The sequence below is a fragment of the Synchiropus splendidus genome, chromosome 13, assembly GCF_027744825.2.
Source record: "Synchiropus splendidus isolate RoL2022-P1 chromosome 13, RoL_Sspl_1.0, whole genome shotgun sequence".
In the NCBI taxonomy this organism is placed as follows: domain Eukaryota; kingdom Metazoa; phylum Chordata; class Actinopteri; order Syngnathiformes; family Callionymidae; genus Synchiropus; species Synchiropus splendidus.
This window is the reverse complement of record NC_071346.1, coordinates 17,031,687-17,046,414: the sequence shown is the minus strand read 5'-3', so window position 1 is coordinate 17,046,414 and position 14,728 is coordinate 17,031,687. Positions and strand designations below refer to the sequence as shown.

Below are 14,728 nucleotides of genomic sequence, written 5' to 3'. Positions count from 1 at the left end.
TCAACATGAACATATGTATTTCGCAGCATGAGTGTGAATGTGTTACTCAAATGTGCTTGAAGGGTTTTGTTAGAGTGTAGAGATCGTGGCTGGTTGCAATTATGTTTTGGTTTCCCACTGTCACGTGTTAAACAAGTGGAAGTCCAAATGTCTTCACCAGCGTCCCCAGTGACAACTGGTGAAAAAGAAATTGGTGTGGTGTGGGGGTGGGTTAAAGGTTCACGCTCATACTTTTCAAGCAAATGATTATGTATACAGCCCAACAACATCATTGTCCATTATAATACATAGACACCAGTCCCTCCTTTTGGAACATTATGTGGGAGGGAAAATATATGACTCCAATGACACAGTGAAGCATGATCACCCAATGCAAAAGTTGCCTTTGGTGCCAACATAGGATGCCAGAATCACATTTTGAACAATAAAATGTTATGGTCCTCCAGGTGGCAGGTTGCCACTGACATGGCGCTCAGCAAAAGTGATGTGGATCAATGTCATTGACTTGTTATAATACACAACATTGCATTGCAATATAGCGGCCTCTCTGGACTAAGACAAAAGCCGTCAAGTGATGAGACAAAGACAACCGCAAGACAATAATCTGTCGAGACCTTGTCAAGACTAGGACATCAACAAGACTGATCTGCAGAATTACTAGTCTGGAAATACTAATCGCGATATTAAATACATAAATATTCTCATAAGCATATGGTGGAAGCGCCCTGGTCGCATCAGAATGAGACCTCTGGAGTTACGTATTAAGAAAAGGTAATGACAGTGAATGGAAGATCACCCTGACCCAGGTTCGTTCAAGTGGTACATAAACAAACAAAACTGCAGATTTTGGGATACTGAGTATTCCACTGCGAATTGACTGCATCTCAAAAAGATGCCCTGTCATTATCAGCCAGAAAGACTCAATGGGGTCCGACATTGGGCAACGCTCGGAGGATCAGGAGTTATGAAACTAGATGGAAATATTGAGCACAAACTATGTGCAGTGCTACTGTCTGTGAGAATATTTCAATATCTTTTTTTGAGCTAAATTACACCTGATTTAGGAACCAGATATTATGGGTCTGTAAGTGACTAATTCAATAACTTCAGGCATTAAAAACCTTGCATACTGTCATTCCAAAATGCTGTCCTGTATTTATGAGCAAGGTGGAACATATTTTGGAAGTCATTTTTTTGTTTTATTTCTTTGTATTCCTCATGATTCACATAAACTTTCACTGCAAGATACATTACATTTAAAATATATATATTTGATTGGAATGACTTGCTTTTCAGTATGTAGTATTTATTCCCCATGAATGGTGAATGAAAATTTTGCCTCTCCAGCTTATTGCAATTCTTTGTGAATCTGGATGCTAAGATGATATCATACATACTCTATCACACTGAACAGCAGGCTAATGGAGAAAAAAAGACTAGTAAGAGGGTCTTTCACCAAGGCACCAGACATATTTGTACCTTCAAACCATATAAAGTCACAGTTATGCTCCCTTTACACCCAATAAATATTATAGAATTTCCATCATTGTCGTTTTCTTCGTGTCTCATTAGAACTATTCATGAGGTAGTAACAGGAACACAGCCCCCACAGTTTCCGGAGGTACTGCTCCATTTGGTCTGTATCTGTAAGCCTTGTGGAAACGTGCAGAAAAAGCAGAGCACGGACAGAAAACTCTGCACGTATCCAAACGTAAAGTTGAGCATAAATGGGCCTTTAAACGATATTGAAAACCTGAAGAAAGTCATACCTGTCCAGGTTTGGTGCTTTCACACACCACAATTGCACTGTTGCCTCCAGCGATGGTTGGGACATTGTCGTTCATGTCCAGGACCTGGATAGTGACTGCAACATGGTTAACCATTCGAGGGTTATCTGGAATAAAAAAACAAGTGAAGCAGTTCAGAGGTCGTTGTTCCTTGAAGACATGGAACTCAATTTGAACATGCAATAATAATAACTGCACAATTTGATACTTTTTTCATTTCATTTGATGGTCAAAGATTTGACTGCTTGTCAGGAAGGTGTGTATCATTGATTCAGTGTGAGCATGTAGCAAAGATGGGAAACAAGTGTCATAATTCTGTCAGAGTATATATATATATATATATATATATTAGGGGTGGGATTCGATTAAAACATTTAATAAAAAACAATTAATAACAGTTTAGCGGTATCAGTATATTTGCCACAAGAAGCCACATTTTTCAATTTGAATGAATTTGGTATGTTACTGAATCAAATGATGGACCCAACCATATATTTAAACAACAAAATATTGTTGTGTTGTATTGTTTTTATATCACCTTATTAAAACTGAATCTCTTTAATTGTCCTGAAAATATTTGTATAAGATTTTCAATTTTATAAGAATTTCAAGTCCATTCAGAGTAGTGGAAACCCTGCCCATTGTGTAGAGAAAAACATCCCTGAACAAAAGCAAACAGATGCTTTTGTTTGTTTTTGTTCTGGGATTCCTCCAGTTTTGTTGTTGTTGTTATCATCCTAGCTGCATCAGTGTGATCAGTGGACCAGGAACTTATGCACGCGAGTCCCGGACCGCAGCGCTGCATTTCTGTTCCCGATGTTCCTGCAGCTCCCAGCTACACACTTCAGTGTTCTGGGAGGTTGAGAAGTTGTTTTTCAACGATACTGCCCGGCATTTATCATGTTTGTGTGGAGTCACGCTGTACACGTAGTTTCCGGCATCTAGCACCGAGTCGCCTGAGGCGAGAAGCTCACCACCCGCTGAGAGTTTCCAGAGACTGTATATGTATACAAACTGTCTCTCTGGCGGTACGGCAGAGCCTAAAAAACGGTCAGATAAGTTGCAGATAAGTTGTGGAGACATGACACTTCCCTAAGGTGATAAAGATGCTTTCAATAGATGGTTAAAGATGGTAAAGATGAGTGAGTGTGGAACCAATTCAACCAACATCCTCCACTGACTAGCATCTGCTTCACTCAAGTGGTTTCTTTGTGAGTAAGAAAAATGCCTTTCACTTGAATATTATATTAACATTTGACATTGAATGGGAAGCTACGGGAATTATTTAAAATGTAACTCTAATATAATGCTTCTTAGCACAGTGGACGGCATGAGTGCCTCAGAGATACATCATATCAGAGCACTGAGCCATGGAATTAATTGACAGGTCATTCAAGTGTCAGACAGCAGCTCTTTAAATTTGGAAAGGAATACCTCAAATTATATGGACAATGAACAAAAATTTGAGAGAATAAATGACAGATTTAGTTCCAGAGATAGTGAATGGTCAAAATTCCTTTACAACGTCCACATCTTACAGTTTCTCCTCTCCTCCAGAGCCAGCCTCAGAGGAAGAAAGTAAAGACAGCCACATAGAGGTAGAGACAAAGCATGGGTTGAGTGCTTTGGTCGCAAGGTTTTAAACACAATCTTGGTTTTGTTTTGTTTGTATCCAAAATCTCAAATAAATGTGATGCCAAATATCTAATAGCATCATGAGAAACTCCCTCCCTGAGCTAGTCGGACAAGCCTTGACTGAAAACAAACCAGGCAATCACTTATTTATGTGCAGACCTGCAGATAAAACTGGGCAGACAAAAGCAGGCTTTCAGCACAAAAAAACAAGTTTCTCCATGTATATTGAGAGTGTCCACAAATTTTGCTTTGCACATTTATGATTCGGTCATTGCTAAAAAAAATGTGTAAATGTGAAAATGGCAAATGTTGATGGTGCTCATCTTATGTTCTTTTTTTCTTTATCAAGACTTATTTTAAGAACATAATTAATAAATCTTTTTTTACACAGACACGGCACTGTAGCCTCCTTTTGAGTTTCAAACATAAATAATGCTTGAGAAAATAATGATTTTAACAATCACTTACTATATGATATACTCACGATATACTACTCATTCCAATTGGTGATATTGCCTTTCAGGTTATTTAAATACAAATATTTAATGGACAAACATTAAATATCAATTTTATTTGAAAACATATTTGAAGTTTACCTTTTTTCTTGAGCAAACAAAAATTAATTAAAGCTGTTTGGGTTTTTATTTATTTATTTTTCACTTCATAAAATATACTATCAATGAAACGGTTCACTTAGAAGTTTGCATTTATTGCAGTTCATCCTCCTTAAGATTATGTATGCCTCAGAATGTTTCCTACGCACGCTGCTTTGACTCCATTCTGGCTCTGTCTGACCATTCCGGCGGTAATATCGTAAATAATCTCTATAATCTGAATCATGACAGCACCTTCGGCCAGCCATGCCCCACTTGCTGTAGTCTGCTTGGGTGAGCCTGGGACAACATTACTGATGTCACTAAATTCAGTTTGGCTTTTTTAGCACGTTTACTCTGCCTCACTTCCCCTCAAACCCATATTTACACTTTGACCACGGTGGTGTTACAGAAGCATGTGAGTTTCTGTCAGATCTGATCATTCTCCAGTTTTTTTGTGTACTTTCAGTAGAGATAAGACTATAGGAACAGCTGCATTTTATATGTCTGTTTTTGTTGTGTCATGGTTCAGCAGACCCTGCAGAAATCCCTGCTGATGTGTTCTATACTGTATATTTCCATGGCATATATTGTAACTATTTTTTGTTGTTATTATAAACAGTATAATTATTACCTCAGGTCTTTAGGTCAATGTCTGTCATCTATGGCTCTATTTCCTTGAAAATGTACTTTGTGATTTGTTTATTTATTTAGTCATCTGAATATTGTAATTCTTACTAAACTCAAGACTATTTGGGGTTTCGTCATTAGTTAGTCAAAATATAACTACAAAATACATCATATAAATTGTCCCTTTCCCCCACATTCTCGTGTCATTGAAATGTAGCTTGAGTTATGAAAAACCTTACAACCTATAATATATTTTGGTATATCCTGAACTAGCTTCAATGAAATCTATTCTTTATGGAGCACCCTACCCAAGTATAAATAATGATAATAATTAATCTTTATTTTAGGGCTGAGCAAACAAATGCATTATTGATGCTTTAACACAGTGGTGTATTAACGCCAACAATAATTCTTCAGCACATCAAAGAAGTTTTCAACACTCCTCAGCCTGGCTTTGCCTCACAGGAGGAAGACGTTGGGTGTTCCTTAACCAATGACAGCATTTGTGGGCGGGTCTAAAGCGCAGAAGTCCAAAGGAGCTATGTGAGGTGGAACGAAAGCGGCAGAGAAATGGAGGCAGGTAGCGGACTCTACATTGGGAATTTTCATTTTAAATCCCATCCGGACGACGGTGGTGATCGAACCAAAATTCTTAGTCCTAATTCTTAATCCTACCGAGGAATTACTGATCAGTACTTCTAGCCTCAAATATCACCTGAAAATGAGACACGGCATTGTAGCAACAGTAACACCAGAGCAATCTCTCAGCGCTACGTTCAGGGTTCTCAAGTCTCAAGAATTCAGAGTGTGACACGTACATTTTCTCATTTCACACTGACCAATGAAGACAGGATATTTCTCACTCTTCGAAACATGATCCACCATTACCATATAGCAAGTAGAGGCTGTTCAACGTAGGGAGCAGGCTCAAGTTTAAGAGTAAGTCGCTTTCTTTCCTTTCCTGTAAATGTGGGTAAAAATGCACATCTATGCTTAGAGAAAGAGAATAATCTCTGTGTTTTGGGATGAAGTATTCATAATTAGCATGTTACAGTAAATGTGTTAGTTTTGAGGGAACGAGTAAATGTAACTCAGCTTGATAAATGATGTCATGGTTTCAGAAGTTGATTCATGTTCATTGATTTCCAGTCGCTTCAAATGAGTCATTTGAGTTTGTTGTCTAATGTCACAGTGTCAATATGCTTAAACACTGAAGTATGCTAAAGTACACTAAGATTCTTTGTAAACGTTTTTGACCTTTTCACGTGGCAGTGTTATTGTGTTATTATTATGCAGCTCAGTGTTATTATTATGTACTAATATTTAAATAAAATGCACAAAACACTACTTTTGTGATTCATTGTTCTCAACTGTAGTATTTTTAGTCACAATAGTACAAGTGCAATTAATCGTGACTGAAAAAAAAGGAAACTGCTTGTAGGAAACTACTACACAACATGCTTTACAAACAAACAAAACTATAATCAACATCTTGTCGCGTCGTCCAGACACGCTAAAACATTAGTTAGGCCTTGCATTAAATGAAACATTGAAATCGACTTGAAATCTGACTGAAGGGGAGCATATGAATATAATATAAAAATTAACATATCTTTAAAACATTACAACCCAGAAGAGGATATCTTTAACTAATATGAATCTATGTTGGATGCATTCACAGAAACATTGTACTACAGTTTCAGAGATGTACTGTATGTTTTAAATTGCTTTGTAATAGAGATATTGTACTGTCCACAATATCACAACACTGTGTAAAAATAAAATACTACATTTAGAGAGCTGAATCCGTGAGTGATGCACCAGGAAGAGTATGTCCAGAAGTTCCCTTGCTTTCCAATCACTCTCCACGTATTCAAGTTTCCATTAGAAGCCATCTCTGAGGTGTTCACATGCTTCCCTGCCATCAGTTCCAGACCAATAAAGCATGGGTTTTTCATGGCCTACCAAACTAAACCATTCAAGGGGACGGTTCTACAAGCACCATCACTCACTGGCCACCTGGTATTTCGTCACGCTTTGGAACTCAGTGAACATTAGTTTCTGATCTGAATCACCCTGGACATAAACAATTTGAGATCATGTACATTTAAGTTTGTGTGGGCTTAACATGTGCAAATGTAAAATACAAACTGATTTATTTACTATACACAATCTGAGGTACCAAACCAGTGAACGTTTTGCACATAGAAATAGTGTGAAGCACTTGAACTGATAGTCCTGAAATTGATCTGAGATCCTCTCTTTTGGATGTGCTACTTGACTTAAGCATTCGATAACAATTTATTTAAATTCATAACAAGACACATTGTAGATGACATGTACAACATGGAATTATGACATGGGGGCTTAGACCTCTGAGGAGAACAGTCAGCTCAAGATGCACAAAACTCTCATGCCCCTTTTACTCTGACAGAAACAGCAGCACACTGTCTTCCTCAGTGAGTTCATCTCTGTGTGTGTGGTGCCCAGCCAAAAGTTGTCATTTGCACCAGCCAGAGCTGTGAGTCACAGGGCTGAGGTCAGGAAAGGTGTTTCTATTTCAATTTCCACATTCTGAGCCCTATCTGAAAGTGTGAAAATGTACGACTGAGCTAATAAGCAGCAACGCCGCAGCGATTCCCAGAAGGTAGATGCAGTGACGGATGATAAATAATGAGATGTATATTTATCTTTAGCATTGTTGAGTAAATCATGAAGTGGGACAACTCCTTCAGATCTTGTATGGTGGTATGGTATGGTGTGTGATGTGGACCATGATTTTTCACATTTTCCTACCCCAGACCAACACAACACAACACACAATAATGGAATACTGACCAAAAAAATTGTACAGAAAGACTTGTTTCTGTTCCCCTTTTCCCAATTTTGAGGGAAATAATAATAATGAAGCAATGCTTATCTCTACTTCAGATGCTGAAATACCATGTACAAGTTATGTGCTATTTAGGACATAAAAAAATGGAGGTGAACTGCTGTAAATGTTGACTATTGGACTCACCAAATTCCTCATAATACACTTCAGTGTAATAACCCTGCACTCCTTTGTTGACATCAGTGGGTGAAGAAGACTTTCTGATCGACAGAGCTCATGAGTGTGCTGCACATCTGACGTCATGAAAAATAGACATGTTGGATTTAGTTACTCCGGCCAACAAAACAGACTAAAGTGCAGGCACTGGCCAAATGGACATGTGACACACCCTGAAAATGCCATGGAGGAGTGCTGCTGTGTCTCGTGAAGCAGAGCAACAGGAAGGCTTATTCTAGTCAGGCAACCTATTTGTAAGATGTCAATAAGATGTGATTATGATGTTTTGCACAAACATGTACAGGAAAAAGCGTGTTCTTTTTTTTTTTAACAATACATATTTACATTCTATTTTATCAATATGGATCAAACATGTTTTTAGTTTACACTGAGAATCTTTTTTTTTCTACTTTTTTTTTTTTTAATGAAAAATTTACTGTACATTCACTCGACTAAGGTAGTGTACAAAAAAAGTCCGGTTAAAATGCTTTTTATGGTGAAATATGACATTAGAATCAATGGTAGAAGATGTGTTTATCCTGATCTGCAGAGTTAAGTTTCGTTGTCTGCTCTGTGCTGCCTGGAACTGCTACTTTACTAAGAAAAGAGTACCTCAAATCAGTAGAATCATTTTAGGAGGTCCATTACCTTACTGTTAAAATTCACCTCTGCCGAAGCGAGAATTGGCACAACTGGATGTCCTGTTTATATAGAGGTGGAGGAGCTGCCAAGCTTAACTAAGCAACTTGGGAACAAGTGTGTTTACTGAAAATAAAGTTATTACATGAACTTTAAAACATTTTCTTTCATTCAATTAAAGCCACCAGGAATCAGTCAAACACAGTCCGACTCACATTCTGTCAGTAAGTCACAACCACCACGTGTCTGCTGATTTCTTTTTTAATAAGGGAAATAATTCACATTCGAGAATTGGTTTGAATTCATTAACATCTTGTAAACCTCCATCATAAAAGCTACTGTGCTTTTTGAGTCAATAAGTTTTTATTTTATTTAAATTAATATGGATTTTTTTTCCCTTCTGGTACATTCAATGATCTAACTGGATCGGAAACGTCAGCCGCAGTATATCAATTTACAAAGCTAGACAGACATTAAAAGCACCAGAAGTATATGAATAAGTCAAATTTTACATGGCCACATGCTGAAAAGGTCAATTTCATTCTGAAGTATTTTTCTCCTCCATGTTCAATTTGACCTTTGCTTCTGTGTCAGCTGTGCCTTTCTTGCAGTTCTCTCACGATAACCTCCTCTGTAATGGGAAAAGCAAAGACAAGCCAGGGAACGAAGAGCATAGGGGATTTAGAAAGAAGATTGTGAGAGGGAAAGTGATGAGCCAGACAGCAGGGAGAGTGAAACATGAGGTCACCTTTATAGTTTTGCCCCATGAAGAAGTGGAGGCTCTGTACAGAAGCATGTATTGATCTGCTGCTGCTGACAGTACTCAACAGAGACTTTGGGATGGTGTAGTTGATTCAAATACAGGTGCTACTGGAAATAGGTTCATGACTTGACAATGTTATGGACAGATTGTACATACAAGCTGGTGTTCTCCATGACATAAATGAGTCAGAGAAAGTTTTTCAGATATATTTTTTGATAAGTTAGATATATTTATTAGATGGAGTGGTCCTCATAGGTTCTCTGACGCGGTCGTCTGCCTTGGTCACATCAACACATGCAGGTCTCCAGCTGTGCTGGTGCCTCAGCGAAACACTGTGGTGAAAATAGTTGGATGTTGGACAGACATCCGCTACGGTATTGGCGGCGGCGTCCTATAGGGTTCACTGATCACAGACACACTCTCACAGGCAGCGCCAATGTTATGCTATACTTTTTTTGACATAGAAGAAAAACTCAATTTGATGTGACTAATCCAATGACTGAACCTGACAATGTTTTCTTGGAGCAGCAACCAACAACCAACTAACCAGCAGTTTATTACGTTTGTTTATTCCGAACACTAAATTTTGGAAAAACACACAGATGCACGCACTAATTCTAGTATTTCTATTCTTGTTTGGACTTAGGAGGTTCTTCATTGACTTTCATGCTTTCCCTAGGCTCTCCCCCTAAACCTAACCATCCAAAGCAAATGGCTAACCTTGACTTGGACTCTAGGCCAAAACGAAACCCAATTACTAGTTAAAACTAGTTATTTTGAAGTTGTAATCCCCAAATTGAGGTAACCTTGTTAGGACCAGCAAAAAGGTCCGAACTAAGACAAATGTCCTCACAACGAGTTTTTTTTTTCCCAAACTGGTGCTAAAAAGAATAGATAAACCAGTCTCACATGCACACACACATACACACACACAATAGCGGTTCAATTTAATATCTGACAACTGATTTTAGTTCAGATTGTTAATGTTCTTGTCATGTCCGCACTTTGTTTGACCGTTCATTGTTGTACTTTTTTGTCTCGTGCTTTTACTTTGTTACCCTCGGTTGTTTTCGTTTGCTGTTCCTTCCTTCTCTCCAGCTTCACAGGCAACACCGCTGGCGTTCATCTGTCATTAAGCCTCCCATGGATGTGAACACATCAACGCCAGCTCCTGTTGCCAGATGGTTGCTTCGCACTCCACGACAGTAAACTCTTCTAAGACTTCCAAGCTCTGGTTGATTCCCTGACTTTTCTAAATTCTCAGCGCGCTCGTAATCCCTATTCAGCCGCATCCTTAGTTCCTCGTTCTTCCACGCTCCTGTTACTCCCCTTCGCTATTCAGCCCGCTTATGAGCAGTTTTCCTATCTCACTTTTCTTTTCTGTCCGACGTAGTTATTACCTTGAGTGTGTGTGTGTTTCTACCACCGAGCGCTTTCTGTTTATTGAGCCTTGTGAGCTTAACTCTGAGTGTGTTTTTGTGTTCTCCCATTTTTCAGGCTTGAATTCTAATTTGCGTTTTTTATGTTCCAGATTCTTCCCCACTCCCTGCGTGTAGTTCCCGGTCCGCGTTCTGGTTCCGGTGCCTTTTGTTCACATTATTTGTCTATCTGATTTATTGTTTCATTCATCAATTTAATTCTGTAAATTACTCTTGTTTCCAGTGCCTTCTGTCGACCAGCACTTCCTGCACTTGGGTTCCTCCTTCCGAAACCATGACAGTTCTTTTGGGATCTTGTTCTGTTTTTGTTATTGTGTTGTGAAGTTATGCCTCAATCGCTGGCCGTGATATTTTCCATTATCAACACCTGCCAAGCAATCGCTTGCATATGCTCTTCTGGATTACTTTCATTTTGTTGTATGAAACATAGAATTGTCTCTCGGCAGGTCCAACCACTTTCCATACTTTCTGAAGATACAAAAGATCTCTACTCCATTTCAACAATCCGAATCACAATCCTAATCGAAGTCCCACCGGGCTGCAAAACCCTTCATATCTTGAATGTAGTGAATGTTCTCATCGGCCGGTGATAACAGCAGATGTGATATTGAATGTTTTTCTGCGCATTTGGGGCTGAACTGTGGTTTTCAAATGATTTACAATGATTGCGTGAGGAAATACAATGAAATCAAAAATGAAAACTAAAAGGCGAATAATTGTGTCACTGCTGCTCATGCTTTTACTGCCACGAGGATCAATCAGCCAAAAACAGTGTATCATTTCACTCAAAAGAAGAAGATCAGTCAGACTTCTTTCTCCTTGAAGGAGGAGAACTGTTTTTCTTCAAATCTGCTCCTGCCTTGCTCCATGGACATTAAAGCATTGCTGGCAAAAGACAGGTAATGGCATTAGCACCAAGCGACTGCAGTGAAGCGCTGCCTTTTAGTTTGAGTCTAAAGGACTAACTTCAATCTGCCGACCATTAGATAACTTGGTTTTAAGGTGGACAGTGAATTTCAAATTAGCATGCATTGGTCCTGCTTCTTTATCTTTGTCAGTTGTCTGAGCTGAAGCCCATACTCTCTTGGCAGCAATTGGAAAGAGTGGTCCATGCTTTTATCACATCTGGACAGGAAAACCACGGCTTTGTACTTGGAGTTTGGTTTCTGTCATGTCTGCAGCAGAATGAACAAAAGAGCGCATTGGCCTTTTTTAGCCTCACTGCACAGTCCAGCAGAGCTTTGGACCTATTATGTCCCGCCCCGGTTCCAGCTGTCCACTTGCTAGTTGTGGTCCCTGAAACAAAAAGCCGAGAGAAGACGGGGCCTTTTCAGTCTGTGGCCCACCTCACGTTAGACAGGCACGGAAACTCACCTTAAAATCATCAAACCTTTTTTCTCTCCAGTTCTAATTCAGTTTTAGCCCTATGTACTGCACAAGTACGATACACAGACATGGTTTGAATTGGCGTAGCTGGTAAAATGACTCCATATTCACTTGAGCGGTTCACATATGCACATGCAAATGTGGTTGATGTGTTTCAAGTATTGTTTCCTCATTCATGCCAAACACATTCACACAAGCGTGGAATATGTGCTCTTTCCATCTTCTCTCAGACCTCCTTCTCACTTCAAATTCTCACGTGTACACAATTATGCATCCATCTGTTGCCATCAGGTGAGGCGTGATAAGGAGCGGCACAGATTCTCACTGCAAAACAACTTTGACAAGTTGCTCTGTGTGCATGAAAACGAAATGCATTTTAACCTCCAGCATACACACATTTGAGGGTCAATATCAACTGCAGCAAATACTCCTGCTTGGAGACCTTCATCTCAGGATGTAATTATGCGTTTGATATAATTTCACTTAGGACTTTAAATCACAATGACTGCTGCTGCTTTGAACTTACCAACCTCCGCCGCCATCACGCTGATATTGTGCCACGCTGTCTCTTCCCGATCCAGAGTCTGGGTGGTCCGGATGAGGCCGCTGTTTACTCCGATGGTGAAATATGTTGGCCTCGCCTCATTGTTCTCTATAAAGTATCTGAAAGAACACAGACAGATTTGATCATCAGCTAATACACACACACATACACACACTCAAACACGCACACACACGCACACATATATACATATACATATAGATATATTTGATATACATTTGGCTTCAACATGGAGCCATGAGAACCAAATCATCTGCAAATATCAGTGACTGCATGCTCAGACAAAGTGAGAGAAGTGGGCGGCGTGTCACGCAACCAAATATGGTAATGAGCAAAGTGGGCGGCGTGTCATGCAACCAAATATGGTAATGAGCAAAGAGGGCGGCGTGTCACGCATCAAATATGGCAATGAGCAAAGAGGGCGGCGCGTCACATGACCAAATATGGTAATGAGCAAAGTGGGCGGCGCGTTACGCACCAAATATGGTAATGAGCAAAGTGTGCGGCGCGTCACACGACCAAATATGGTAATGAGCAAAGTGGGCGGGGCGTTACGCACCAAATATGGTAATGAGAAAAGTGGGCGGCGTGTCACGCAACCAAATATGGTAAATATGGTAATGACCAAAGTGGTAATGAGCAAAGTGGGCGGGGCGTCACATGACCAAATATGGTAATTAGAAAAGTGGGCAGTGCATCATGCAACCAAATATGGTCATGAGCAAAGTGGGCAGTGCATCACACGACCAAATATGGTAATGAGAAAAGTGGGCGGTGTGTTACGCACCAAATATGGTAATGAGCAAAGTAAGCAGTGCGTTACGCAACCAAATATGGTAATGAGCAAAGTGGGCGGCGCGTCGCGCAACCAAATATGGTAAATATGGTAATGAACAAAGTGGTAATAAGCAAAGTGGGCGGCGGGTTACGCACCAAATATGGTAATGAGCAAAGTGGGCGGCAAGTTACGCACCAAATATGGTCATGAGAAAAGTGGGCGGCGCATCACGAGACCAAATATGGTAATGAGCAAAGTGGGCGGCGCGTAACGCAACCAAACATGATAATGAGAAAAGTGGTAACAAGCAATGTGCAAAAGAGGGCGGCGCGTCACTCGACCAAGTATGGGAAGTAGAAAAGTGGGCGACCAAATATGGTAATGACCAAAGTCGGCGGCACATAACGCAACCAAATATGGTAATTAGAAAAGTGGGCGGCGCATCACACGACGAAATATGGTAATGAGCAAAGTAAGCAGTGCGTCACTCAACCCAATATGGTCATGAGAAAAGTTGGCAGTGCGTCACTCACCAAATATGGAAATGAGAAAAGTGGGCAGTGCGTCACGCACCAAATATGGTAATGAGAAAAGTGGGCGGCGCGTCACGCACCAAATATGGAAATGAGAAAAGTGGGCAGTGCGTCACGCACCAAATATGGTAATGAGAAAAGTGGGCGGCGCGTCACGTACCAAATATGGTAATGAGCAAAGTAAGTAGTGCGTCACGCGACCAAATATGGTAATGAGAAAAGTGGGCCGCGCGTCACATGACCAAATACGGTAATTAGAAAAGTGGGCGGTGCATCACACAACCAAATATGCTAATGAGCAAAGTAAGCAGTGCGTCACGCAACCAATTATGGTCATGAGCAATATGGGCGGTGCATCACACGACCAAATATGGTCATGAGCAAAGTGGGCGGTGCATCACACGACCAAATATGGTAATGAGCAAAGTAAGTAGTGCGTCACGCAACCAAATATGGCAATGAGAAACGTGGGCGGCGCGTCACCGACCAAATATGGTAATGAGAAAAGTGGGCGGCGCGTAATGCACCAAATATGGTCATGAGCAAAGTGGGCGGTGCATCACACGACCAAATATGGTAATGAGCAAAGTAAGTCGTGCGTCACGCAACCAAATATGGCAATGAGAAAAGTGGGCGGCGCGTCACGCAACCAAATATGGTAATGAGCAAAGTGGGCGGCGCGTCACATGACCAAATATGGTAATTAGAAAAGTGGGCGGTGCATCACGCAGCCAAATATGGTAATGAGACAAGTGGGCGGCGCGTCAAACGACCAAATATGGTAATGAGAAAAGTGGTAATAAGCAAAGTGGGCGGCGGGTTACGCACCAAATATGGTAATGAGAAAAGTGGGCGGCGCGTTAAGCACCAAATATGGTAATGAGAAAAGTGGGCGGCAGGTTACGCACCAAATATGGTAATGAGAAAAGTGGGC

At 40.3% G+C, this 14,728-nt stretch overlaps 1 protein-coding gene across 2 annotated transcripts in view; it reads right to left on the bottom strand.

The window, feature by feature from the left end:
• LOC128770143 (cadherin-18-like) overlaps positions 1-14,728 on the bottom strand; it is a 93,347-nt gene that overhangs the window by 19,262 nt on the left and 59,357 nt on the right. For both annotated transcript variants that reach the window (XM_053884443.1, XM_053884444.1), the window contains 2 exons: positions 12,448-12,584; positions 1,770-1,894 (listed from right to left, as the gene is read on the bottom strand). In XM_053884443.1, coding sequence (XP_053740418.1) covers positions 1,770-1,894; positions 12,448-12,584 — 262 coding nt within the window. The remainder of the gene's footprint in view (positions 1-1,769; positions 1,895-12,447; positions 12,585-14,728) is intronic.